The sequence below is a fragment of the Herpailurus yagouaroundi genome, unplaced genomic scaffold, assembly GCF_014898765.1.
Source record: "Herpailurus yagouaroundi ecotype Mexico unplaced genomic scaffold, PumYag 194, whole genome shotgun sequence".
Taxonomy (NCBI): Eukaryota; Metazoa; Chordata; class Mammalia; order Carnivora; family Felidae; genus Herpailurus; species Herpailurus yagouaroundi.
In genome coordinates this window covers 3,977,607-4,004,639 of record NW_024412425.1, presented here as the reverse complement: position 1 = coordinate 4,004,639, position 27,033 = coordinate 3,977,607, and the positions used below count along the sequence as shown (strand labels likewise).

General features: G+C 50.8%; 2 protein-coding genes across 13 annotated transcripts in view; one reads left to right on the top strand and one right to left on the bottom strand.

Moving 5' to 3' along the window:
- Window positions 1–750: 750 nt before the first annotated feature.
- NPHS1 (NPHS1 adhesion molecule, nephrin) lies at window positions 751–20,399 on the bottom strand. 8 transcript variants are annotated; one of them, XM_040446057.1, is made up of 30 exons: window positions 19,410–20,399; window positions 19,085–19,300; window positions 18,879–19,001; window positions 18,546–18,674; window positions 17,939–18,020; window positions 17,458–17,561; window positions 17,146–17,273; window positions 16,891–17,062; window positions 16,550–16,707; window positions 16,147–16,291; window positions 15,901–16,025; window positions 14,506–14,692; window positions 14,202–14,331; window positions 13,860–14,032; window positions 13,286–13,426; window positions 13,063–13,203; window positions 12,400–12,521; window positions 11,241–11,412; window positions 10,986–11,142; window positions 10,739–10,890; window positions 9,226–9,337; window positions 8,961–9,142; window positions 6,626–6,682; window positions 4,802–4,921; window positions 4,638–4,662; window positions 4,456–4,531; window positions 4,189–4,282; window positions 3,980–4,092; window positions 3,818–3,826; window positions 751–1,720 (listed from the first exon to the last, which is right to left on the bottom strand). In XM_040446057.1, exons 1-30 carry the CDS (start codon window positions 19,465–19,467, stop codon window positions 1,589–1,591), a joined length of 3,735 nt encoding a protein of 1,244 aa, XP_040301991.1. In that variant the 5' UTR covers window positions 19,468–20,399; the 3' UTR covers window positions 751–1,588. The 8 variants fall into 8 exon arrangements, with proteins under 8 accessions (XP_040301991.1, XP_040301992.1, XP_040301988.1 ...); XM_040446058.1 differs by lacking the exon at window positions 3,818–3,826; XM_040446054.1 differs by lacking the exon at window positions 19,410–20,399 and having other exon boundaries at window positions 19,085–19,399.
- Window positions 20,400–22,432: 2,033 nt separating this feature from the next.
- KIRREL2 (kirre like nephrin family adhesion molecule 2) overlaps window positions 22,433–27,033 on the top strand; it is an 8,527-nt gene continuing 3,926 nt past the window's right edge. For 2 of the 5 annotated variants that reach the window (XM_040446038.1, XM_040446037.1), the window contains exons 1-10: window positions 22,433–23,223; window positions 23,420–23,569; window positions 24,109–24,258; window positions 24,418–24,578; window positions 24,978–25,128; window positions 25,637–25,742; window positions 25,861–26,009; window positions 26,244–26,371; window positions 26,463–26,595; window positions 26,902–27,002. In XM_040446038.1, coding sequence (XP_040301972.1) covers window positions 22,884–23,223; window positions 23,420–23,569; window positions 24,109–24,258; window positions 24,418–24,578; window positions 24,978–25,128; window positions 25,637–25,742; window positions 25,861–26,009; window positions 26,244–26,371; window positions 26,463–26,595; window positions 26,902–27,002 — 1,569 coding nt within the window. In that variant the 5' untranslated portion in view covers window positions 22,433–22,883. The remainder of the gene's footprint in view (window positions 23,224–23,419; window positions 23,570–24,108; window positions 24,259–24,417; window positions 24,579–24,977; window positions 25,129–25,636; window positions 25,743–25,860; window positions 26,010–26,243; window positions 26,372–26,462; window positions 26,596–26,901; window positions 27,003–27,033) is intronic. The other 3 variants (XM_040446034.1, XM_040446033.1, XM_040446036.1) reach the window with 2 other exon arrangements.

The window sequence follows — 27,033 nt, the reverse complement described above, 5'->3', positions numbered from 1 at the left end:
TCTTTCTTAAATGAAGAGGAGGATGAAATCAACACAGAGAAAAGCAGAGCCAAACGACACAGAGAGCTAGGCCCTTCATGGCTTTGTTTCAATACTGTATCCAGCAGTGCTTGAAGCCAGCACTCCCCTGGGATTGTCAGCTGGAACAGCCAATAAATTCACTTTTCCTGCTTAGCCAGTGTGGAAACAGAATGTTGTAAGTTTCTTCTTTGACAAACAAAAATACACAATTAGAAAAAATTCTAGGGGCGCCTGGGTGGCTCAGTCGGTTGGGCGTCCGACTTCAGCTCAGGTCATGATCTCGCAGTCCGTGAGTTGGAGCCCCGCGTCGGGCTCTGTGCTGACAGCTCAGAGCCTGGAGCCTGTTTCAGATTCTGTGTCTCCCTCTCTCTCTGACCTTCCCCCATTCATGCTCTGTCTCTCTATGTCTCAAAAATGAATAAACGTTAAAAAAATTTTTTTTTAAAAAGAAAAATTCTTTTAGGGAAAGGAATCATCTTTTAATTAAAAGGCGAATCATTTGGACCCTAAGGTGTTTATGAATTCAAGTGCTGTGGTATAAAAGCTTATGATAAAGTCTGCACTGATAAAATATAATATATGGATGAGCATTTGAGCCTACAGTTTTGGTAATATGATAATCAAGTGAGGGTGGAGGCTTAAATAAATATTATATTTAACTATAGTCAGCTCTCCATGAAAATAGGCGGACTTCTCAGTTTTTCTGCTATTCAATGTAAACAATAAGAATTCTCTTGCTGGGCTGCTTTATTGTGAAGACTGTTTTACAAATCACCTTCATTGAGGTATCATTTATGTACCATAAAATGCACCCATCATAAGTGTACAGTTCAATGAGTTTTGACAAATCTATATATCCATGTAACCACCACCACAATAATGATATAGAACATTTCCATCATCCCCCAGAAGTTCCCCTGTGCCCTTTTGCAGTCAGTTCCCTTCTCGGGCCCCAGGAAAGCACCGATCTGTTCTGTCACCTTAAATTAGCTTTGCCTGTTTTAGAATTTCTGTAAGTGAAATCATATAATATATATTATTTTGTGTCTATCTTCTTTTATTGTCTTTTTATTTTCTATAGAGTCTATTTATGTTTAGCTGTGTGTCATAGTCTATACATCATGTTTTAGATACTTGTGGAAAATAATATTGTAGGACATAACAATGGTTCATAAATTCCACTTATTATTAGCTATTTCGGGTGTAGTTGACTTCAAAATGAACTATTTTTAATATGTCATTTCCAACTTCTGAAAATTTTACTTTAAAAAAGTATAAAGACCCTGGAATAGCTTTTTCATTATTGAGATGTCTTTTATAATTTACTGTTCCCCTTTGGATAAGTTTAGTTTCCAAAGCTGGCTCCAGGAGGAACTTTATTTATACAAACCTTTTTGGCACCAGCTTGAATCATCTCCTGTCACTTACACACACCTTTCCCCAAAATAGTCCAGTCCCTTTGTGTCTTATGGAGCTCACTTAATAAGCTCAGCCCATATTGGAATAAAAAAGACCATTGGTATATTACGTCCTGCAGGTGTAGGAAAAAAGGGTGTTGAGAAGGCTCTCACACCAGATGTCCCCTCAGCTCAAAAGGTAGAGAATCAGTTTCCATCGGGTCAAAGTCTCCTGCCACCTGATCATAGATTCCTCTTGTATCTTCATATGTCTTCTCAGGCCAGCAGGGATCACAGAGGCCCTGACAAACAAAGTTGGAGTTAGAACCATAGAGAGATGCCCTGTGGGTCACCATTGCAGCTCTAGGAGGGATACACACTCCTACTCAAATTCCCAGAAAAAAAAATGTTTTAGTTTCTAATTATGGGAGGGAATCCAACATATACAAAGAAGAGAGTGATTATAATGAGCCTCCATGAGCCTCAAGTCCAAGATATCTCATGATTTTTTTCAGAAAAATAATGTAAATGTCAGAAATATGAAACTTTAAAAAATGCAGGAGGGGTGCCTGGCTGGTTTAGTCAGTAGAGCACGTGACTGTTGATCTCTGGGGTTGTGAGTTCAAGCCCCACTTTGGGTATAGAGATAACTTAAAAATAACATCTTTAAGGGGTGCCTGGGTGGCTCAGTTGGTTAAGCATCTGACTCTTGGTTTTGGCTCAGGTCATGATCTCACAGGTTCATGAGATCAGGCCCCATGTCGGGCTCCGTGCTGAGAGTGCAGAGTCTGCTTGGGATTCTCTCTCTCCCTCTTTGTCTCTCTGCCCTTCCACAACTCATATGTGTACACACATGCATGCTCTCTCTCTCTCTCAAAAATAAAAAAATGAAAGAAATAAAGAAAAATAAAATCTTTTAAAAAATAAAATAGAAACAAAAAAGCATGATATCAGGAATTGTAGAATGTGAGTTGTGATTCTGTTAGTCCTATAAATTTCCAAATTTTCATCAAAATAGAAGACCATGTAGAAGTATCCTTACTGTACATGTGCTTTGCCCTGGAATTGGGAGAAAATGGTTGTTTTAGCTTGGCAAACTTTAGAGCAGATTTGTCCATGGGACAAATATGGTCTGCTGCCTGTTTTTGTACTACTGAGGGGCTAAGAATGGTTTTACACATTTTAGTTGATGGGAAAATATCAAAATAAGAATATTTATGACATATTAAAATTATATGAAGTTCAAATTTCAGTGTCCAAAAAGGAAGTTTTATTGGAACTTAGCCACATTTGTTCATTTATATATTGTCTATGGGTGCTTTTGTAGTACAGCTGCAGGGATGAGTGGTTTTGAAAAGGACAGCATGTCCTGCAAAGCCCAAAATATTTATTATCTGGACCCTTACAGAAAGAGTGCAGACTGCATCTGTGCTTTAGAGGGCACATATGGTTCAGCACCACGGACAGCATTTTAATGCCCTGCTATTTCCACACTGGTGAGAACAGTGCCCTCTCTGGGACAAAGTTACAGAGGGAAATCCTTGGCCCAGAGGTGCCAGAGCATTAGCCAAGGCCACACAGAAAGGCAACGGTTCTGACCCATCTCCCTTACTGTGGGGCAGTAGGTGGGGGTAGTTGATGGTTAAAAGTGTCCGTTGTTCTTGCCTGCCCAGCCACCATCTTCACTTCCCTCTGGGCTCTCTGTTCCTCTCCCACTCGGGCTGGTGGATTGAGTGAAACTGGCCCCTAATCCCTGATGCCATGGCTGGACACCGATCCAGACCTGTCTTAGCATAGTCCTTCCCCTGCCTCAGTGTTTCAGCAATAAGTATGTGACCAAAGCTAGACTAATAAAGTGTCAGCACTGGGGCTTTAGGGCTATTGGAAAAAAGACATTCTCTTTTTCTGAGGATTTCCAATCTAATAGGATACAAACCTGAATTTTCTAGGGACATTTCTAGGGAGGAAACTCTGGGTTTCCCTTGACTTTTCAATTGAATGGGCCAAAAAAATATTTCTCTATGTCTCTCTACTTAACCAGTGTATTGGAGAAGGCTAATTATCCAACAGAATGCATAGATTCCTTCTTCCACAATAATAGAACTATAGTGAGGCATATATCTCCAAACTGGACTGTATTTCTCAGTCTCCTTTACAGTTAGGTGTGGCCATGTGACTGTGTTCTCACTGGGGAATGAATAGAGTGTACCATTTCTGGGCCTGGGCCATAAGGCAGAGTTGTGCCTCCACCACACTCTATTTTTCCCTATCCCACCAGTTGAAACCCCCAGTGGACTGGCCTATCCATGCAAATTTGAACAATGTACTCACAGATAGCAGAGGAACACAATGGAAAGAACTTGAATTCTGGAATAACCACGTGCAACAAGGTCACTCACCTCTGATTGCTATGTGAGAAAGAAATAGGCAATCTTTAGACCACTGGATTGTAGCCAGGACTTTTTGCTATGGTGTCTAGCTTACCCTCACCAATATGAGCAGTAGGAGGTGGGTTTCTGGCATGAGCCAGAAGAGACTTCTGCTGATACAAATCTCCTCACCATTGGTACTTCATCATACAGGGGTCCCCAGGCCCCAGATGGGGCATTCAGTCTTTCCACTTCATCATACAGGTGTCCAGGAAAAGCCATATCCTCCTCAAGATGTGTGAGACCTGGAGTTGGAGTGAAAGGAAGGGATGATCGGGGCACCCATCCAGATGTCAAGGGTATCTATGAGCAGGGGGAGTTCTGATGTGGTCATGACTCACCTCGGGGATAAGACACTTCCTCCAGTGTTGGTGGTAGCTGGGGGCTGAAGTCCTTCATGGAGTGGTAATATGGCTCTACATCTGTTGTGCTAACCTGTCAATAATGCCCACCCATGCCCCGAAAAAAAAAAAAACCAACAGATAAAATGTTTTCTATCCTCTGATTCCATAGCTCCCAGAAAGGACAATGATAAACCCAAAGCTAATGACAGGCTTTTAGTCTGCCAGTTCACTATTAGCAGGGCATTTGGAAGCACCCCCACTCACCATGGAGCTTTGAGTGTCCTGGCCTCCAGTCCACTGGCTCTCTTCATATTCATTCCTGACTCGGTCTTCCTCCGACCTTCCAGGATAGAGGTATGGAGGGCAGTTGGGTGTTGATTCTGACACCTCTCATCCCCAAAACTCCTCCCTCAGAATCTTTCTTACAGAAAAATATTCCCACTTACCCTGCCTCTGTCTTTTCTGAGATGCCTGAGGGAATCAGGGAAAAAGGGATCAGAGACACCCCTCCTCTGGCCAGCCAGGCCCTGAGAGACTTTCAATATGAAGCTCAGGGCTTCATGTAACCCTTGGGCCTCCATCCCCGCAGGGGAAGAGGGTCTCTCCTCACCTTCAGCAAGACGCCTCAGTCTCCGCTGCCAGAGGAATCCCCCAACACAGGAGATGTTAGAAAGCAGCAAAAGACCCCCAACACCAAACAGCATAGGCATCAGGGGCAGCCCTGAGGGTCCTGGGGGCAGAAGGTACCCTCAATGAACCCCAAACAACTGGCTGTAGGCCCAGAGCAGCATTCTCTGACAATGCTCATTTCTGATTAAGCAAAGGTCTCTTCCCAGGTCAGAAAAGCAGATGGGCAGGGATTTCCATGTCCATTCCTTCTTTCCACCCCAGGGCAGGGTGCTTTCTCAAGTCAAGCCACTAACAGTGGGTCCTACTTCTGTCTGAGCCCCACGTGTGGATTCAGGGGGGAGCTTCAGCTCCTTAGCTGGGCATTCACGGCCTCTCCCCAGGTATCAAGCCTTGCCCACCAACCATAGACCCTGGTGTTGGACCCTCTGGCCACACAAATTAACCACTGGTTATTTCCAGAATCACTGAGGCAAAGCGACACCTGTAAGTGTGACTATTTGGAATAGTCAAATGTCTGTCCTTAAATGGCTTTTCTTCTCAACTGATTTTCTTCTCAAATGACTTCCTCTTTGCACAAGCTTCCATTCCAGATAATATCGGAATCCCTGCTATATCCCTAAGGGCAAGACTAAATCCCTCTAAGTAGACGTCTGCTCAGCATCCATCTCCCCATCTTCTGCTGACAGCACTAATTTCCTTCAAGGAAATAACCATCCCTCACTCTCAGGCTGTATGTTTCTGCAGACTTCCATGGAGGACACAATGGCCCACCCTGGCCGACGGGAGCACCCATCCCTCTTTCCACAGTGATCAGTTCAGACCAATCCAGCATTTTACCCAAGGTGGATTTTTGCCAGAATAATTAGAACACTCCTCTGCTGGCTGCTAAGAAGGAGAACAGAGCTAGAAGTATGTGTGTGTATGGGGGTGGGGGGTGGGGGTGTGTTAATTCTTTGCTCTCTTGATGAAAGAACCTGAGAAGGAAGCTATAAAAGACAAAGACAAAGTTGAGAGGGGATGAGAAATAGATCCTTGGTGAATGTTGTGAGCACGTATTGGAGTTTTCAATTTCACAAGCCAAGCATTTCTTTTTATTGCCCACACAGGTGAATTTATGTCACTTGCAACCTTCTTCTCAGACTTTGAAGGGGGACTGTTTGCAAAATGGTCATAATTCTGTCCCTATAACCACACTCTTGAGTAGTCCCCTTCCACACTGACTCTGAGTTGAGCCACGTCACTTGCTTCAGCCCATGAGGCAATAGAAAATATGACAGAATCAGAAACTTGAAAGTGCTTGTCCTGTCCTGCTGTTCTTGAGACTCCTGTGACCACCTCCATGTGAACAAGCCAAGAAGAGACATGTGGCCCAGTTACTTCCGTTATCCCAACCAAGAGCCAGATTGTCAGATGTGTGAGGAGGAGGCCATTCTAGATCGACTAGTCCCAGCTGAGCCTCCAGCTGCCTGTGGCCCAGAACAGAAGTATTGGGTCACTCATAGAATCAAGAAAAACAATGGTTGTAGCTCTAAGTACCTGTGTTTGAAGTGCTTTATTTTGCCTCAAACGCTAACTGATACAGGCTCTGCACAGGGCAGAGAACCAGCTAATTCTTTCAGAATTAAATTGAATTAGGCAGAGAGAAAATATATCACATCCAGGCAAGAGAAAGAGCTGAGGATGTGGGTGAGGGACAGAGCTAAGTCTTAAGGGGCTGTGGCCACAAAACAGAGCAGGCGGAGCCGGAAACCAGAAGGTTCTATTCTCAGGGGAGGGAGGGATACTCAGCTGATTGAAAACTTACTTGTAGGCTGCTCTGTGGGCAGTTGATAGTCAGGTTGTCCAGAAGGCTGGTCTAGACCTGGGGGGGTGGGGGGGTGGTGGTGGTGGATATAGAGATTGTGAATTAACACCAAGAATCTGGGATAAGCCTTAAGTATTTCTTAGTTTCCTATTAAGCTTTTCAACCCATTTTGAGGAACTGATTTTTGTCTTCTTTAGGAATATTTCAAAGACATCTGCAAATCCTGACAGTAATGGCAATACTATTAATAGCCACTCTACTACTACTACTACTACTAATAATAATTATTATTATTGATGAGTGCTTTATGCTATGAAATCTCCTTTTAACCTGAATTATCAGTTTGGGGAGTTAATCAAAAACGATGTTGGGCTCTCGGAATGTCTTTTTTAATTTTTTATTTTATTTTATTTTATTTTATTTTAGAGAGAGAACACAAGTCAGGGAGAGGGACAGAGGAAGAGAGAGAGACAGAGACAGAGAGACAGAGAGAGAATCTCAAGCAGGCTCCATGTTCAGTGTGGAGGAGACTCAAGGCTCAATCCCAGAACCCTGGGATCATGACCTGAGCCGAAATCAAGAGTTGGACACTCAACTGACTGAGCCACCCAGGTGCCCCTCTCAGGTATCAGTTGTAGAGCAAGTGAAGTGAATGTGGTACTTTATGCTTTAGTACCTAAAGAGAAGACTCCACTGGGGGGAAGAAAGAGGAGGAATGGGAAGAACTCCTTACTTCCATGAGGAAAAAGACTGCTCTGTCAGGAAGGGAAAGACAGAAAGAGTGAGTTTTCATGGGGCAGTGTAAACAGAAGTTGAGCGGGGGCAGGAGGGGGGTGCATTTCTTTGAATCGGCATTTACATATCATTTACTTTGTATGGGTCCATGTTTTAAGCACTTTAGACATATTATTTAATCCTCACACTGTGTGAGAGACACCTTACTTTCAGAAATAGGCACAGAGATCTGAGATACCTTATTTTTAGAAACTGAGGCTCAAAAATGTTAAGTAATTTGCCCAAGGTCTCACAACTAGGAAGTGGCAGGGCTGAGACCTGAATCCAGGCTTGTCTGAACCAGGCTCTGTGGATTAACCACCACACTACAGTGCCTGTCAGAGTCAAAACGTTCTTCTCATTAGTCATAGTAAAGAATTTGCCCCTTTCATCAAAGTTGCTGAATTTATTGGCATAAAGTTGTCCATAATATTCCCTAACTTGTCCTTAATATCTGTAGATTAGTAGTAATGTCCTCTCTCATTCCTGATAATGGTGAGGTTGCGTCTTCCCTCTTTTTTGCCTTGATTTTTGTTGGGGTTTTTTTGTTCTTTTTTTAAAGTTTATTTTTGAGAGAGACAGAGACAGCATGAGTGGGGGAGGGGCAGAGAGAGAGGGAGACACAGAATCCCAAGCAGGCTCTGAGCTCACTGTCAGCACCGAGACTGACATGGGGCTTGAACTCATGAACCGAACAGTGAGATCATGACCTGAGCTGAAACCAAGAGTCAGACGCTTAAACCAACTGAACCACCCAGTCGCCCCTGCCTTGATTAGCTTTATAAAGGTTATTGATCTTTTCAAAGCAGCAGCTTTTGGCTTCATTGATTTTTTTCTATTGTTTTTCTGTTTTCTAGTCCATCGATTTTTGCTCTTACCTTTATTATTTTCTTCCTGTTTCCTTTAGGTTTAATTTGCCCTTCTTTTTCTAATTTCTTAAGATAGAAACTAAGCATCAATTTGAAGCCTTTTTAAAAATCTAAATGAGGGGCGCCTGGGTGGCGCAGTCGGTTAAGCGTCCGACTTCAGCCAGGTCACGATCTCGCGGTCCGTGAGTTCGAGCCCCGCGTCAGGCTCTGGGCTGATGGCTCAGAGCCTGGAGCCTGTTTCCGATTCTGTGTCTCCCTCTCTCTCTGCCCCTCCCCCGTTCGTGCTCTGTCTCTCTCTGTCCCAAAAAATAAATAAATAAATGTTAAAAAAAAAAATCTAAATGAGCACTCAATGTTACAAATTTCCTGCTAAGCACTGCTTTAGCTGCAGCCCACAATTTCCATGTTTTCATTTTCATTCAATTCAAACTTTCTTCTAATTTCCCTTGTGTCATTAATCACATTCAGACAGTATAGTTTAGTGGCTAAAAACCGCTTCCTGGAGTTCATCTTCCTGAGTTCCAATCTCATCTCTACCTCCTTCTAGCTGTGTGAGCTTCAACAGTTTGCTTAACCTCTCTAGTCCTCAGTTTCTTCATCTATAAAAAGGGAATAATAGTATCTACTTCACTATACCATCCTACAAGTCCCCTGAGGAGGTCTAAAACCTGCTCAAGACTGTCTTTTCCCACCTGGGGTGGTGACAGAGATCTGGGACCCCTTGTCCATTAGTCCGCTGTCCCCCAGGGCATTGCTGGCCAGCAGCCAGACCCTGTATCGTGTAGAGGGCTGCAGCCCAGTCAGTGTGAAGGTGGTGGCCTGAGGTGGTAGGACATCCATGTAGAGGAACCCTGGAGTCCCCAGAGCCTCATACCTGTATGAGAGGAAGGGCAGTCATTGAGGGAGGTGCCCCAGCCCTGCTGGCTGCCATCCCTTCCTGCCTTGACAGGAACCCACCTGATTTGGAACCTCTGTGGCAAACCCCCATCAAAGCCAGGCTTCCATTCCAACCCCACTGAGTATGGGGTCATGCTCATGACCTTTAATCCTGTTGGGGGATCTGGGCGGCCTTTGAGGAAAAGGATGAGGGAAATAGTCAGAGGATACAAAAGGGTTCTGCAAGATTCCTTCCAGATTTTTCTAAGAATGATTTTAAATATACAGTTGATTCTTGTTATTAGTAGTGGTTATGTTCTATAAAGTTGCTATGACCACTGAATTACAGAATATCAAATCATTGCTTCTGGGAGAAATGCAGAGTCAGACCCCTGTGAGCCTGCAGTCACATTTTCATCAACCAGTCAATACATGATCTTGTTTTGTGTGTGCTTCTGTCTAAAGACACCTTATTTAATATATCTTATTGATCGACTCATTAACATTGAACTCACGGCCAACAATGTCATAATTGATGTTTGAAGGAAGCCTATCCAAGAGAAGTGTTTTCTCCATATGTTTAGGAACAGTAGATAGCAATTCAGGACTGTGCCTAGAGGCCATTTTAAATAGCAAGATCACTAACAAAAAGCACAAAAGTGCAAAAAAAATGTGGCACCAGATAGGGCCACAAAGAAGACACTTCATTATAGGATGAAAGCGGAACAAGAAGGCAGAGTGTCACCTTATTCTACCTCAGCTGAGAATGTCCTCACTGGGCAACTCAATTTTTTTGCCTGCTCTGGACATGTCCCCGAGTGACCAAGAAAGCAGCATGAGTGTTGATTTTGAGGTTACAAATAAACTTTAGCAAGTAGGCAAATTTACAAATACAGACTTGACAAGTAATGAGTATTGTCTGTACATGACATACATTCCTTGTGTGGATTTTTTGGTGTCTATTTCACATCCATTCCTCATTTCTTCTGGTTACAAAATCCTGAGTATCCTTTGGAAAACCACTAGCCCACATTCTTAGGCCACATGCTTCTGATGGAAGTGACTCCACTCCCTGGTAGGATAGATTTGTGTCCAGGCCAAACAAACCAGAATGTCGCCTTCCCTGACCACAGGGTTTGTTCAGGGGTGGGATGGGAGCTGAGTAGAGCCAATGAGTCTTAACTCTAGTACTTTCATACCACTGTTAGGAAAAGAAAAAATTCTATGTCCCCTGGGAAGTCTAACAGCCCTCCATGAGGAGCCTTAGAATAAAGCCAACACAGAAAAGCAGACCTGAGAGACAGAGAGTTCTGGATGGCAGTGAACCTAGATCAAGCAACTCCTAATGATCTACTTTTTGGTTACTTGGGCCAATAAATTATCCCTCACCCACCCACTGCCTTTTTTTTTCTTTGCTATGAGTTTTCCTAAAGATCCAGAATCTATTAGGATTTTCAGGGCAGGCAGAAACTCCATCCTCACTCATAAACACCTCTCAGGTTTGGGGAACACTGCCATTCTGGGCCAACCAGAGACTTGGGGATTGACCCAGGGAGCACCCTCCCAACACCCTCACACCCCACTCCCACCATACTGATGCTGACGAGTTGAATGTTGGTGCGGTCTGAGCCAAGGGGGTTGGTGGCTGTGCACGTGAACAGGGCATAGTCCTGGGCCGCAGACACATTGGCAATAGTCAGGAGACTGCTGTGGACCATACCCTGGTGGTATGTGTGCTCTGTGTATCTGGAGAAGAGGTGTGGCAGGGACTCAGGGAAGGTAACTAGGGTTGGGGGACCAAAGTTGGGACTAGGGTGCTACATGGCTAGGCCTTGACTCACCTGGGATCCTGGAGATCCAGAGCGACTCCATTTTTGGTCCAAGTGAAGACGATGTTAGGGACACCTCGGGCACGACAGTGGAGGGTGGCAGAACTGGTGCTATCTCCAGCTGCCGCCACCTTAGTTAGGGGGGTGGGGTGCTCCACCTGGGGGGCAACTAGGAGGGGTTGTTGGTCAACATAAGGTATGTGGAAGGACATGAGAAATGTGGGCTTAGTGGCAGGCCTTGAAGTCAGGATTTTGGGTGTCACTCACATCTGACAACAAGTCGGACCAGCCCTCGGGCTGGAGGTGCTACTCCATTGTCCACGATGCACTGGTAAGCACCAGCCTGGTCCAATTTGGCATGGTGAATTCGAAGACGCCCTGTGGATCCCTTTGACATCTTCTCCATGTCATCCAGGCTGTGGTCCTCTTCCTCTTCTCCCTTGAGGCACAAGATACAGGAGATGGCCCCCAAGTCTGACCCCAGCTCTGTTATCCCCCAAACTGGGTCCCTCCTGTATCTTTATTCTCCTAGGCACAATCATCCTCCACAGATCTAGCAAAGAAAAAATTCCCTATCCATTCCCCCAGTCATCCATCTATCTATCCATTTATCCAATCATTTGTGCATGGGTCCATCCATTCATCCACCAATCCAGACAACTATTCACCCATCCATTTATCCAACCATTCATGCTTGGAACCATTTATCTACCCATCCACCTGTCTATTTGACCACGCACCTATTTATCAATTTATTCATTTATCTGTCCATCCATCTACCTCTCCTATCCATTCATTCATTTGCCCATTCATTCACCCAGCTATTTATCTTCCTTCTATCTATCCATCTGCCCACCCTTCCATCTGTCCACCCATCCACCTCATCTATTTGTTCATATGCGCACATACCCATAAATACATGCAACTGTTCATCAGCCCATCCAGATACCTATTTATTTATCTCTTCATCTCTCCACTGACCTCTGCACCCATCCATCCATGCATCCATCCATAATCTTTTCACAGACATCTTTCTATTGATGGTGTATTTATCCATCCATTTACTCTCTAATCTAATCCATTTATTTCTCTCATTCAGTCATTTACCTACTTATCTATTCATCATCAGTCTATTCATTCACTTGTCCATTTGTCCATCCATTCATTCATTCATTCATCCATCCATCCACCTACCTATTGATCCATATATCCATCTACCTGCCCACCCGCTCATTTGGTTATCTATCCACAAATGCACCCATCCATCTGCCATTCACCTGCCAGTTCTCCAGTTCACTGGAGTATCTCCCAATAAATATGTAATTATACAGGATCGTGTAGATGTGATCCCTCCTCCCAAGGAATTCATAGTTAAGAAACCACATCCCCAGACCCCACTTCCATTTACCAAAGGTTGGATCCTTACCAGCCTCTCCCAGTTGAACATCCCTGGAAGGATGGGATTGGCATCAACGGTGCAGACTATATCCACAGAACCCCCAATATTCACCTCAGTAGGGTCCTGGAGAACTCGTATAGTGGGGGCATCTGGGGGAGGCAAGGATTTGGGGAAGGCACTTGGGCCTACACGATTGATGGTGAGAGAAGGTCCCAAGTAGGAGAGGTGTCTTAGAGGTGTTCAGGAAAGTTACAGGTGTAATACAGACTGCCCTTTATGAAGAGCACTTGGAGTAAAGTTCTCAGTGTTAGTGAGACATTCCCCACCTTCTACTGTCTCTGTAGTGACAAGAGTAGGTCTGGTGGACTTCCAGGATTGTGTGGAAGTGGAGCTTCCACAGTGGGCTTGGCTTCCTGATGAGAGTAATTCCTATGTAGGTGGGCCCCCTGTCTGAGCAAATTCCACATAGGGTCTCACTAGTGGACAGGGTTCCCAAAGTGGGAGTGACTCCATCACAGTAGAGGCTCCCGGAGTGGGAAGCTTTCAGGATGGGTGAATATCTCTGGGTGTGTGGAGCTTCCACAATAAGGAGACTCCACAGTGGGCAAGGTTCCCTGAGTTGGTGTGGTTACTATGGAGGGCAGGCCCCCCAGAACACTCTAGTTTCCTAGGATGATGAAGGGGGCTCACAGTGTACATCCAGCCGCACTAGCGCTTCCGCGGTGCCCTCTGAGTTCTGGCAATGCAGCTGATAAAGGCCATCGTCAGCACGGGTCACGTTCCATAGCTGCAGAGCTCCACCAGACAGGATGCGATGCCGAGGGCCACCAGCTGGGGAAGGTCAGGGTGAGGGGCCCGCACCCTTCTCTATGTCCAGGAGACCCACACCCTTCTCTATGCCCACTCCGCGCACCTGGGCTGAGGCGGTAGCCCCGGAAGGTCCAGTTGAAGGCCTCCGGGGCAGGGTTGGCAGACACAGACACAGGCAGCAGTGCCTCACCCTGCTCCACCGCGGTCACCACAAGCACCTGCTCCCCCAGGAACTCTGGAGGGTCTGTGGAAGGAGCACCACCACGAGTCAAGATTGTTGTTAAGGCTGGGGTCCGAGATGGATTTGAGATCAGGTACCGGTATAAGGGTTAAAGTTAGGTCATAACTAGATTTAAGGTTGTGGACAAGGTAACAAGTTCAGAGCTGAGCTCAGAGGTTAGGTTCAGGATAGAGGTCAGAATCCAGTGTAGGAAAAGGATAAAGGCCAGAGTCAGGTTAGAAGATGGAGAGAGGGTTCGGGATGGAGGTCACTGTCAGGGGTCAGGATAGAGGGCAAAGGCAAAATGGAGGTTGGGCAGGGTTGGAGTTGGTGTAGAGTCGGGGGTCAGGATAAAGGTCCGGAAAGTTTCAAGCTTTAGATTGGAGATAAAGGACAGTGTCAAGGTGAAGACCGAAGTAGTAGAGGATCAGGAGGGAATCCAGAGGGTTCCACATACACAGCACATTGAGGCGGTAGAAGGCGCTCATGGTTTCCTGCAGCTCAGTGCTGTGGGCTCGGCAGGTCACTCGGTGGCCGTGGTCACGGGATGACATTCTCAGAAGGACACTCCTGGCTGCTGCCGATCCTTTGAATGGGGCACTACGGGGTGGTATGGCCACACTTTCCAGCCTGTGGACCAGGCAGGGGTGGCGGAGTCAGGCCAGAGTCAGCTCAGGGATGGAACCAGAGCCAGAGGCATACTAGGTACAGGGCAGGACACCAGGGGTGGGGAGGGGAGCTCAGACGGTAAAGAGGCATGACCAGAACCAGAGAGCGGTGGGGCCGTTAGCACTCTTACCTCTCCCCCTCCTTGTCCCATGACAAATTGACAGGAGGGTTACTGCTAACGCTGACGCAAGTCAAGTTTAAGGCATCCCCTGGGCGCAGCGCCGACGCATTGGCCAGGATCGTCACGTTTGTTGGGGGAACTTCAAGAATGAGTCGGAAAAGCGAGGCTCAGAGCCTGCTTCCGCCTCACCTGGACTCCAGGCCCAGCTGCACAAGTCCTGGCTCTTGGCATCCACTGTCCCCCAGCCGGGCTCTGGCTTAGTTCCCCGCCGCGACCAAACCCTCCCCCAGGCCACCGCCGTGCGCGCCCTCACACTGCACCACAAGCTGCGTGGATGCGCTGAGCTGACCCGCCTTGCACGTGAACTTGGCCTGGTTGTCCGACGGACCCGTGATCAGTACAAGCTCGCGGGAGAAGGTGCTCCCCGACTTCTCCAGACTTCCCAGCTGCACCCGCCGCGGCTCCTGGGGCGGCCGCGGTTCGGTCACCGCACGGGAGTCCTGGGGGCAAAGACTGACGGGGGGGACCGCGTAGGCCTGCCATTTCCCCCAGAAAGAGCCTCATCGGGTTGGCTGCCCCCAGTCCAGATAAAGCCTTCCTGTGATGAAGAAAAGGCGCCCCCTTCCGCCGGCACCCAGCTAGGGTAGAGGAATGGGGATTGGAACTGAGCACCTCCCACCTGGAGTCTCTCCCGCTTACCGTGGGCCCCGAGAGCTCCGCGGTTTTGCGGTGGGATCTGGCTTCCAGGCCCACGCCCCCATTCCCCGCCCCGCCTGCTCTGCTCTCTGGAGGCCAGCAGTTGTTAGCGCCCCCTGCCGACCCTCAGCCCCACTCCTCAACAACCACTCCAGCTGCGCTTAGCAAACACCACCTGCCTGGAAACTCCCATGGAATCCTCAAGCCTTTCCCAGAATTTCTTCATTTTTTCCTATCTTTAGTTCTTTTTCTTTACATTCCCACTTTCCCCAAAGATTTCCTTTGATTGTTCTTTTAATTCTATAGTCTTTCCACAGGTTTCTGAATCCGTTCCCAATATTCTCTTATTACCCTAAAATAGTCTTTTACCTGTGTAATGCCCAAATTCTTGGCATTTTCCCAGAGTTCTCTCCAATGAAATTTCATCCCTATAATCCCTAGTCTTTCCCCCAAAATTTCCACTAGCCCTCTAATTTCCCAGGATTTTCTCAGAATTCCGTCAGAATTTCTCTTAATTTTAATGGAATTTCACTTTCTTGCCCCCAAGTCCCACGAATTAATTAATATGAATAGATTTACAAATGTTCTGTGGAATAACTAGTCTCTCCCCAAAATTTCCAGCCTTTACCCTATCATTGTCTTTGTTCCTGGAATTCTTAGTCTTTCTCTAAAATTCCTGCCATTGCATCTGAATCCCCAAATTTCATGAGAATTTTCTTTACTTTTGATGAAATTAATTGCCTTTTCTCTAGAATTCCCTATCCTGATCTAGAATGCCTTCTTTTTCCCCAGAATTCTCACTGTTTTCCCAGAATTCCAAGAGTTTTCCTAGGATTCCATTTAATTCTAATGGCATTTGTGTCTTTCCCAGTTCCCTACCAAAACTCAAACTCTCCAGTATTTTTCAAGAAATTCAAGTTTTCCCAAGATTTCCCAAGACTCTGGAGGAAAGAAAGGGCTTCATCTTTCCCCCACTTTTCTGGCCACCCCACACCCCTTGCTTGGCACCAACCTTGAACCAGGTAAGAGATGGGTCTGGGTTGCCTCCAATGGCCAAACACACCAGCCTCACCCGAGTCCCAGCCCGGAGGCGCTGTCCCTCTGGGGGGCCCTCTATCCACAACTTCTGGGCAGGATCTGTGGGGAGAGCCAGGAAGAATGGCCTTTCTCTCTGGGCTGGGCCTGACGGGGGTGGGGGTGGGGGGTGGGGAGGGGTCTCTAAGGGGTGGGGCGCCTCTGGGCAAAGGTGGGGGCTCACATTTCACATTCAGGATAAGTGACTTCTTGAAGGTCTCCTTGGTGAAGGCCTCACTAAAGGCTTCACACGTGAGGGTCAGACCATTGTCTTCCCTTCGCACCAAGAATGTCAAGTTGGACATGGAGATGTGGCCACCATGCAGGCCCTGGCAGGGAGAGAGCTTCAGACTTGGGAACGAGATCACTCCCATCCATGGTACTGAGGGCTGGGCTCAACTGGGACCCTAGCAGGGACACATAAAGCATCTCCACCCTCTCCTCTGAGACCCAGGAGGCCAGGACCCCAGTGCATACTCCCCAAGGACCAAGGCGTCCAGGCTGCCAGACCCATCCTCGCCCAGATCCAGGAGTCATGCCCTCAGCTCCCTCCTCCCTCAGACCCGGGAGCCTGGCCACCGCCTCACATCCATGACCATGTCTTCTGTGGGCAGCAGCTGCCGCCAACCCAGCCACCATCGCAACAGGACCCGTGGGCGACTGGACTTGGTGATGCAGGAGAGTGTAACGTTCTTGTTCTCAGACTGGGACGCAGATCCCAGGATGGTAATGGCACTGGGGGGGACTGCAGAGACGATGGACAGAGGAGAGACACTAAACTAGGCTGGATGCCTCACAGGCCGGCCCAGATAAGGGACTGGGGACAGATGACAAGGTCTTTGGCATCAGTCAGGCATGATTTGGGAGCACAAACAGATGGTTCTCTGGGGCACAGACTGACAGACGGGCAGTTGGCATCAGGACTCACAGGTGACCTGCAGGGTGACCCCACGTTCCTGGATTCCCGTCGATACGCTGTTGTGGGCCTCACAGCTGAGCCTCGCCCCGTGGTCTTCTGGTCGCACAATCATCACTAGCTTGCTTCGGGCCACTGCCTCAGCATGCTCTGTGCCCCACGCTGTGGACATGGGCTGGCCATTCTGGAGACAGAGACAGACCTGGGCCAGCTCAGGGCCAGCTCCTCCCCCTACCCTCCCACCCCCATGCCTGCCTCTGCCCTTACCTTCAGCCACTGCAGTGTGGCTGGCGGATTTCCCCCTCGGGACACACACAGCAGCTCCAAGCTCTGTCCTGCCCGCACGTGCCCCTCGTCCAGGCCTGGCCATTCAATGACAGGAGGTCCTGGGGGGACTGGGAAGCAGCACTCATTGGGCCTGTGGAGCTCATCCATTCTTTCCAGGACCCACAACCTGCCTCTTGAACCCCCATGTTTCTCCTTGAGAGTCTGAACCTTCCATAATCCCTGAACTCCCCAGGACCCCCAATTCCTGCTTCCCACCCTTAATGTCCATAGCTGACTCAGTTCCCTACTTACACAGAACATTCATGGTGACTGAGACCCGGATAGGGGTGTCCAATGCTGGGCTGGACCCCTCACAGACCAGCAGCTTCCCATTATCTGAGCTCTGAGGTGTCACCCTGGGGTGGGAAGTTGGGGTTCTGGAGTCAGAGTCATCTGAAATTTGGGGAGTCAGGGTGAAGAGGTGGGGATCCCAGTTTCCCACATCTGGTCTAAGTTTCTCTGCTGGTTTCCTCTAGGATCTAGAGTTCTATGGAAGACATCTCGGGGGTCGGCAGTGAAAACTGGAATCCCGGAGCCCACACCAAAGCCCTTGTACTTGATGCTCTGGAATTTGCATTCATTTCCATGAAGATGTTTTGAAGTGTCAGAGTAAAGAATTAGGTCCCAGATGTTCACACCTGACTCTAGTCTCTGTGCATAAATCCCTGGGATATGGGGTTTTCATGGGAAAATTTGGGGGCCAGGCTGAGGGAAGGCATCCCAATTTTCATACCTGGCTGTGGCCTCTGTGGTGAAGAGTTTCTCCTGGGACCCCACATTCACATTAGCAGAGATGTCAGAAATTGTTTGTCCACCTTGGGGTAACAAGAGGGCTAGAGGGGTGCCAGGTTCCCCCCAAGGTAGATCCTGAGGAGAATGGCCTGGAAATCCTAGGGTGCACATATTGCCCCCTCCCTCCTAGTTCCAGAGGAAAAGCACCAGCTCTGTTCCTCCGCAAGTTCAGCCCTCCCGGAGTCCCTGAGGCCAAGTCCTGGGCCTCACCCCTGTCCTCACCACCTTGCTGGGTTGTATCACTCACCCCCACCACCCAGCTTCTTGCTTCTGCACCAACGATGACACGCATATCTCTGTCTGGAGCCTTGGGCTCTTCCCTGAGTTCCAGAACTGCAGTCCTGCAATCACTCTGGTACCTTTCCCTGGATGTTCCCTCCTATTCACAGGGTCTCATGCTGACCTCAACATCTCTCCAAGCCCCCTCCTGCATCCCCACCACTCAGGAAGGTCCTATTTTCTGGGACCCCTAGGAGGGCACTGGGCGGGGACACACCCCCTCCCCACTCCAGAGGCTTTACACTGTTCCCACCAGTTCACCCACTCACTCTGGATGAAGGTGATGTCAGGTGCTGGCTTTGCATCCCCAGACACACAGCTGACCACGTACTCCTGCCCAGCTACCCATGTGACTGTGCTTCCTGCCTCAGGGGTCAGCTGAAGCACCTTGGGGGGCACTGGTGAGAAAGGGTCTGAGGTGAGCTGCCACCACTGAGAAAGATGTGAGGATTTGGGTTTTCAGTCTCATTGCTCATGAAATGAGCTCGGCGCCCTGGGTCTGGGACTGGGGCCTGGAGACTGGGGACTTGGAACCCTGGGCCCTGGGATAGGAAAGGGCTGGAAATCTGGACTCAAGGGTCCTGGGGGTCTCTCACCCATACCCAGGATGGTAAGGATCACTCTGGGTGACACGAGCTCGGGGCCTGTCTCTGAGCGGCCGACCTGACATTCATACTCTGCATCGTCACTGAGGTCACATGCTTCAATGTGCAGGTGGAATTCACCTGCAGGTAAGACCAAGAGTCCCAGGTTAGGGCCACAGTCAGCCCCTGCTGGTGGCTTAGAGTCTTAGGCCCTGACCGCTTACCTCTATCGGGGTCCCCTTCTAGGCGGTACCTCGGAAAGCTGGGGATCCTAGGATCAGGGCCTAGGAGTAGCCCATCTTTGGCCCATTGCACCGCACTGCCAGGGGCGCTGACCCCACACCGCAGCTCAGCAGTGGCCCCCTCGACCACCGTCAAGTTTTCAGGCAGAGCCCAGAAGCCTCGGGGGGTGGAAGCAGGGAGTGGCAAATGGGCCAGGCCTGGGGACACAGGGCTATCAGCAGGAGAGGGCAGGGGGTCTGTCTGGAGAACATGAGCGGGAACTGAGGGCCACATGGTGCTGGGTCACAAGACCAGGATTCCACTCACCTGTGGTCAGCAGCCCCAGAAGGAGCAGGGGAACCCTGCCAGGGGTCCTCAGGGCCATCCCAGGTCCTCTGCCTGTGGCTCCTGTGGTGTCCACTGCCTACCTGCTGCCTCTGTTTCTGTCTTTCTCTGGGTCCTTCTATGTCTCTTGCTTTGCTTATCGTCCCTCTTTGTCCATTTGTCTCCTTCTCTTTCTCTGGTTTCCTCTCTTCCCAGGAGTCAGTCCGTCAGTCTCTCCCTCCCTCTCTCTCTCTCTCTCTCCCTCTCTCTCTCTCTTTTTCCTCCTCTTCAGTCTCTTCTCTCCTGCCACCCCCTCCCCTGCTCTCCTCTCACCACTCAGTCCCTCAGGGAGGACGGCTGCTCAGAGTCCGGCAGGCCTCAGGAGCCCAGGAGAGTGATGAGGCTGATGTGATCAGTGGCAGAGACCCTCAGTGACAGAGACCCAGCCACTGTTGTCTTCACAATGCTGCCTCCCCCAGGTGCCCTCCCGAGAGCCTCCAGTTCCAGGCCTCTGCCCAGCAGGCTCCTCCCAGCCCAGCCAGAGCATGAAATCCCCTGTCAGCACATGCCAGGAATATTCCTCGGTGCCTCCCCAGTCCTGATGACCCCAAGAGCCTGGCTTGGGCCAAGGATAAGGGGGAGCAGGTCAGACCCAGGTGGAGAAATGGGTCATCTAGGACTCCCCAGCTCTCTCCTCCCCTGGTACATGATCTTGGCAAGTGTCTTCCTTCCCTGAGTAGACCTCATTCCCCCCATTGCCATCAGGGGTCTCTGCCGGAGAGCGTGCAAGGGTGTGTTTGACAGACCGCAGGAGTGCAGATATCTGTGTGTGCATGTGTGTGTGAGTGCATGAGCATGCATGTGAGCATGGGGAAGTGAGAGTGAATTGTGACCTGTGAAGGTATACGCAAGAGTACGTGAGGTACATGGGGTGCCTGGGTGGCTCAGTCAGTTAAGTGTCCGACTTCGGCTCAGGTCGTGATCTCACGGTTTGTGGGTTGGAGCCCTGTGTCGGGCTCTGTGCTGACAGCTCGGAGCCTGGAACCTGCTTCGGATTCTGTGTCTCCCTCTCCGCCCCTCTACTGCTCATACTCTGTCTCTCTCTGTCTCAAAAATAAATAAAAACATTTTTAAAAATTAAAAAAAAAAGAGTACTTGAGGTATAAGTGTGCAAGGCAGTCAGAGTGGTGGGAGTGAAAGGCGGAGCTCAAGACTACACTCGCTGAGTGGGTATAGGAGTGAGCCCAGCTTGGGAGCCCTTGGCTGTGTGAGTTTTAGTTCATGAAGCTTCCCTCTGTCTCTCCCCAGCCTCTCTCTTCCCCCTTCGCCTCCTCCCCCACCTCTCTCCCCCCTCCTTTCCTCCCTCCCTCCCTCGCCATAAGGTGGTTACACCTCAGTCAACCTTTACCTCCGTCACTGTCTCTCTTTATGCCTCTACATGTCTCTGTTTTTCTGTGTTTCTTTGTTCTCATCTCTATCCCCCACTCTCCCCCGTGTTCTCTCACACGCACCAGAAACTCAATAAATATTTGTTCTCAGTCAATATTTGATTATACCTCTTTCTTTTATTTGTTTCTCCATCTCTGAGTCCTCCTGTTTCTCACATCTTTGAATTTTATAACCATATGCTGCTTGGCCTGCCCTCCCCATCCCAGTGTGCGCGCACACACACACTCACATGGGATAAGCTTCTTTTGCCTGCTTATCTCCTGCAGGAATTGGAACGGCCCGTTTCCTCCCCCCACCCCTATCGCCATGACTCCGTCCTCTGGTCTTCCTCCAGGAACAAGATGAGGCATCTGGCCTGAGCCCCCACAGCTCCATACTTCATGTTCGCTCTAGTCTTTCTGCTTCCCTCCCATTACTGACCCCTTGCCCTCCCCCACATTCCCTCTCCCAACTGCGCCCCCCCCCCCCCACGCCTCCCGGGGCACAGACTAGATGCAGAACTGGAGGTTCTGTCTTAGGGCCCTCTCACCAGATGGTATCCCTCAGGGCCAGGGTGTAAAGCTGTCAGTTGCTGGGACCTTTAATTAGCACAAACCTTCCACCCTCCACTTTGGCTGTTTTCCTTCTCTGGATGCTCCTGGGACCTCAGGCTCTCCATCTTTCCATGCCTGTGGCCCAAGAGAGCTAGGAAGGGGAAGCGATGTCAGATGTCTGGAAAAACAGCCTTACTACCTGACTTCCTCCCCAAGACTCAGGAGTCCTGGCTCCAAGTTCATCCTATGTCAAAATGCAGTCACTGGAGTCCCCAGAAGGAAGCCAGTTCAGGCCGCCAGACCTAGAAGTCTCTCAGACTCAGGAGTCCTGAAGCTTCTCCCCAAGGTCCTAGGAGTTGAGGCCTCCAACCCTCCCCCCTCAACGCACACACAGGACTTAGGGCAGATGTTCACCGTCTGTGATTTTCAAATCCTCCTGGGCCTGCGTGGGGGTGGGAGAGATTGGTGGTTAATCCACTGACTCTAAGACTTAAGACCAGATTTTCTGACCCCCTATCATCCTCTCCCAACTGCACCATGCTGCAGGCAGGGGACCTAGCTGAGTCCCCAGCTCCTCAGAAACTGGCAGTTCAGGCCATTAACTTGTCAGTCAACAGAGGTCTGTTCGCCCAGTCTTAGAATCCTAGAGTCCAAACGCCTGCCATTTGAGGACGTCAGAATCTGAGCTCAGGAACGAGAGAGAACCTGAGTGTGGGCCCCCAGTCACTACAGGCTCAGGAATGTCAGACCCAGGGTCCCAGCCCCCTCCAGGTCGCACTCGATTGGCTCGGGGTCCCGCCCACCTGCCGGGCCAGCTGCGCAGCGCACCGGCCGGCCAGAAGCGTGGGAACGCCCCAGCTGGGCGGCAGGCGGCCGTCAGGACAAGCTGCGCGGTTCCCAGCCTCCCCGCCTGCCCCAGCTCGGGCACCGCCGCCTCCCAGCCGTCGCCCAGCAACCACAGCGGGGACGAGGGGCTGAGCCGGGACTGCGGGGTCTCGGGAAGGGGTGGGGGATGCTGGGGGCCTGGATTCCTGGATTCTTGGACGTGCTATGGGTTGCAGCAAAAGGGGTTCAACCCCTTTTTAAGAGGGGTTTTGAAGCGAGAAGAGCTGGACCCCCTCCTCTTCTCGGGGGTCCCGGTTGCCCCAGGGACCCCGGTGTCCTCTTCCTGACCCTCAGGCCCAGGGGGGACCCGGGCCCCGCCTCCCCAGGGCGCGGAAACTAGCGAGGCCCCAGAGGCTCCCGTTTATAGCTTCGTTTCCACTCAGCGCCGTCCCTCCGAGGACCTGGGCTGAGCAAGTTTCTTCCACTCTCTCCCCCCCGCCATGTCCCCCACAAGCCTGGCTGGGTGCAGGTGTCCAACTCAGCCGGGACGCCCTTCTTCGACCCAGGTGTTCTGGCTCCCAGACCCCAATTTGGCTGGGGCGCCCGCCCGCGGGGAAACCCCGCCCTGGTTGCCCCCATTCATCCAAGTCTCTGCCGCGCGAGTTCCTCAATGGGAAAGGGCGGGTCTCCAAGGGGGCGGGGCGAGTGGGATCGGGCCCTCCCCGGTCTCTCAGAGACAGAGGGCGCGGAACCCGCCCGTGTTTCAGAGTGTTGGAGCCTGCAGCTGGGCAGACTGGGGGAACTCCAGGCCAGAAACGGGGTGGCCTCTAGCCTGGGGCGAAGAGTCGGGCGCGAAGGGAGCTCCCACCAGGGTCGTGAGAGGTGTGCTATTGAGGAAGAAGTTAGCAGGAAAGCCCGTGCAGCAAGTCTGCGGAATCTTGGGGGACACACGACGGGGATGCTGGTCTCCGCCCTCCTCGTTCTCCTCTTCTGCCTCAGAGGGCATGCAGGTACCTCCAGGGGCGGATGAATTTGGGGGGGAGGATTGTTTGCCAGCTGCCTCTTTCCTGGGGTGGATGGAACTGGGGGTTCAGACTCCTAGATCTGCCGGAGGAGAACTTCGGGAGCCTAGACTCCTGGGTCCCGAATGAGGGAGCTAAGATCGTTGCTAAACTCAACCTTACTCCCTTCCCCCAATTCTCCTAGGCCCGTCGCCCCATTTCCTGCAACAACCGGATGACCTGGTAGCACTGCTGGGGGCTGAGGCCCGGCTGCCCTGTGCCCTGGGCGAATACTGGGGGCTGGTTCAGTGGACCAAGGACGGGCTGGCTCTAGGGGGTGAAAGGGACCTACCAGGTGAGACTGTTCTCTCTACTCAGGAGGGGTTGGCTCCAGGTGGGGGTGCTGAGCTTGCGCCGTATCTGAAGTCTCTATTTTAATGTTTTCAAATTTAGGAAATTGATGGGCTCAGATAAACATCTGGGAGAACTAAGTTTTAGCTTCTTTAGGGGGTAGGAGATTTTTATTTGTATTATAAAATACTACATAAATGTAGGAAGGCATATAAAACACAAAAGGAAGATTTGCCAAATAAAGGAGACACTCGCATAACTACTACTCATGACCCTTGTCAGCTCCTCAGAAGCTTTCTTATTCCCTCTCCTACCATAGCCCTCTCCTCACCCCAGACGTAGTACTAATTTGATTTTTATAGCAATTGTTTTCTTTTTTTCTGACGTTTTCACCCCCAAGTTTGCCATGACTCTGGATGCGAGAGGGTTAGTCTCTCTGGCTTAGCACCCACTTTTTGGTGTCTTTCTGGCGTGGGGTGCCTGGGAAAGGAGACTGAGGCCAGGAACTCAGAATGATGGTGACTGCCTCTTCCTTAACTTCAGGGTGGTCCCGGTACTGGATATCAGGGAACGCAGCCAGTGGCCAGCACGACCTTTACATTAGGCCCGTGGAGCTAGAGGATCAAGCATCATATGAATGTCAGGCTACACAAGCAGGCCTCCGCTCTCGGCCAGCCCAACTGCATGTGCTGGGTGAGGACTCAATCCACTTGTACCTGGGAAGCCCAGGGGGACAGCCAGTGCTTAGCTGAGTGTCAGAGTCCGAGGAGCCCAGGGGGGTGGTTAGTTAGAGCTGGGAAGATTGGGGTCTCTGGGCCCAGGGTCCAGCTCTGACTCCAATCCACCCCACAGTACCCCCAGAAGCCCCCCAGGTACTGGGAGGCCCCTTTGTGTCTCTGGTTGCTGGAGTTCCTGCAAATCTGACCTGTCGGAGCCGTGGGGATGCCCGCCCCATCCCTGAGCTGCTGTGGTTCCGAGATGGGATCCGTCTGGATGGGACCACCTTCCACCAGGTCAGGTCGAAATCCCTGTGCAGCTCTTGCCCATTCAGGGAAATCTGGGGTCTGCTCAGACCACAGGTTTATCCAGAGGAGAAAAGGGCATGGGAGGAAGGAAGTTCAAGGGTTAGGACCCTTAGTATGTGATTAAGGGTAAGGATTCCAGAGCCAGATATCTCGGGTTCAAATCCTTGCTAGTTGATCAAATCACTTGCTAGTTGATTGATCTTGAGTTCAGGTAACTTAACCTCTCTGTCCCTCAAGTTTCCTTATCTTTATCTGTACAATAGGGACAATAATATTCACTTCATAGGGTAATCGTGAGGATTAAATAAAGTACTTTGAAGTGCCTGATACATAGTAAACACAATATAGCAAGAAGATGAAATCATTATTATTATTCATAACCTCCAGACCCTGCTGAAGGAAGGAACCACTAGGTCGGTGGAGAGCATCTTATCCTTGACTCCTTCCAGTGCTGATGACGGAGCCACCTTGGTCTGCCGGGCCCGGAGCCAGGCCCTGCCCTCAGGGAAGGATACAGCTATCACACTAAGCCTGCAGTGTGAGTGCAGTTAAAAATTGACCCTCCAGGCTGCAGGCCCTTGGGAAAAGAGAGGCCTGAGGTCTGGACTCCAAGGTTTGAGGAAAGAGGAGGCTGTGGACCTGCGACCCTGGGGAAATTGGGAACTGGAGTCTTGGACTTCTTAGCTCAAAAGGAAGAGGAGAGGGGCGCCTGGGTGGCTCAGTCAGTTGAAATTCCAACTTCGGCTTAGGTCATGATCTCATGGTCTGTGAGTTCGAGCCCCACGTCGGGCTCTGTGCTGACAGCTGGGAGCCTGGAGCCTGCTTCAAATTCTGTGTCTCCCTCTCTCTCTGCCCCTCCCCCTCTCATGCTCGTGCGTGCTCTCTCTCTCTCTCTCTCTCAAAAATAAACATTAAAAAAAAAAAAAAAGGAAGAGGAGAGTGGGGACCCAGACTCCTGGGGTGGAGAGGCTGGGCACTGGACTCAGATGCTCCATGGAGGTGTTCCAGGTCCTTGCCCACCGCTAACCATTGACCTACCTCCACAGATCCCCCAGTGGTGACTCTGTCTGCAGAACCACAGAGTGTGCTGGAGGGAGAGAAGGTCACTTTCCTGTGCCAAGCAACAGCCCAACCTCCTGTCACAGGCTATAGGTGAGGTCGCCTCTCCTCAGCCCAGAGCAGGGTTTAGGGAGGACTAGGGTTGGGACGTGCGCGGGAGTGCCAGGGGAGCAGGGAAAACATGAGCAGCCTCACTGCCTCTGCTCTGCAGGTGGGCAAAGGGAGGTTCCCCCGTGCTCGGGGCCCGCGGACCAATGTTGGAGGTTGTGGCAGACGCCTCATTCCTGATTGAGCCAGTGTCCTGCGAGGTCAGCAACGCAGTGGGTAGCGCCAACCGCAGCACAGCGCTGGATGTGCAGTGTGAGCGGGGGCGGGGCCCTGGGTGTGGCCAAAGTGGGGCAGATGGGGGGCGTGGCTGCGACTGGCTGCGGGAGAAGGTGGGACGGAAAAGGATGTAGGCAGGGATTGGCTGTGCTGGGTCAACGCCACGGGGAGCAGGGGCGGGAAGGTGTCGTTTCAGAGTAGCCGATCCTGGGTCTGAAGTTGCATCCCTCCCCGACCATGTGACACCTCCTCTCCTCTCCTCTCCTCCAGTCGGGCCGATTCTGCAGGCAAGGCCGGAGCCCATGTCTGTAGACGTAGGGGGAGACGCTTCCTTCAGCTGTGCCTGGCGCGGGAACCCGCTCCCACGGGTAACTTGGACCCGCAGCGGGGACGCGCAGGTGAGACCCGATCTAAAGCCTGTGGCCGTGGCTGGCGGTGGACAGAACTTCCTCTCAAGGTCCTGCCCCTGATGCCCCTACCCTCTCCCAGGTGCTGGGCTCTGGGCCCACGCTGCGTCTTCCGTCGGTGGGGCCCGAGGATGCAGGCGACTACGTGTGCAGAGCTGAGCCGGGGCTCTCTGGCCTGGGGGGCGGCGCTGCGGAGGCTAGGTTGACTGTGAACGGTGAGAAAGTGGCGCTTCCTAGAAGACCTGGCAGAGACTGGGACGGGACACAGAGTGGGCAGAGGGGGCCAGCCCTAAACGGGGGTGGGCGTGCCCTTGAGAGGGAGAGCTTTTTGGACGGCGGGGCCTGGGGCTGGGAGCCAGACCACGCGAAGGCGAGCCTCTGAGGGATTCGGGGTTTGTTGAGGGGCGTGGCCTGGTTGATTGGCTTTAGTGAAGAGTGCCGAGACCTGGCCCCGCCTTATTGAGAACTGACGTTTCTGAGGGCAGGGCCTCTATATGACTGGTCCACAATCTCCAAAACAGCTCCCCCAATTGTGACCGCCCTGCATTCTGCGCCCGCCTTCCTGAGGGGCCCCGCCCGCCTGCAATGTCTAGTCTTTGCATCTCCGGCCCCAGATGCTGTGGTAAGGGAATGTCCGCGCTCTCACGACCAGC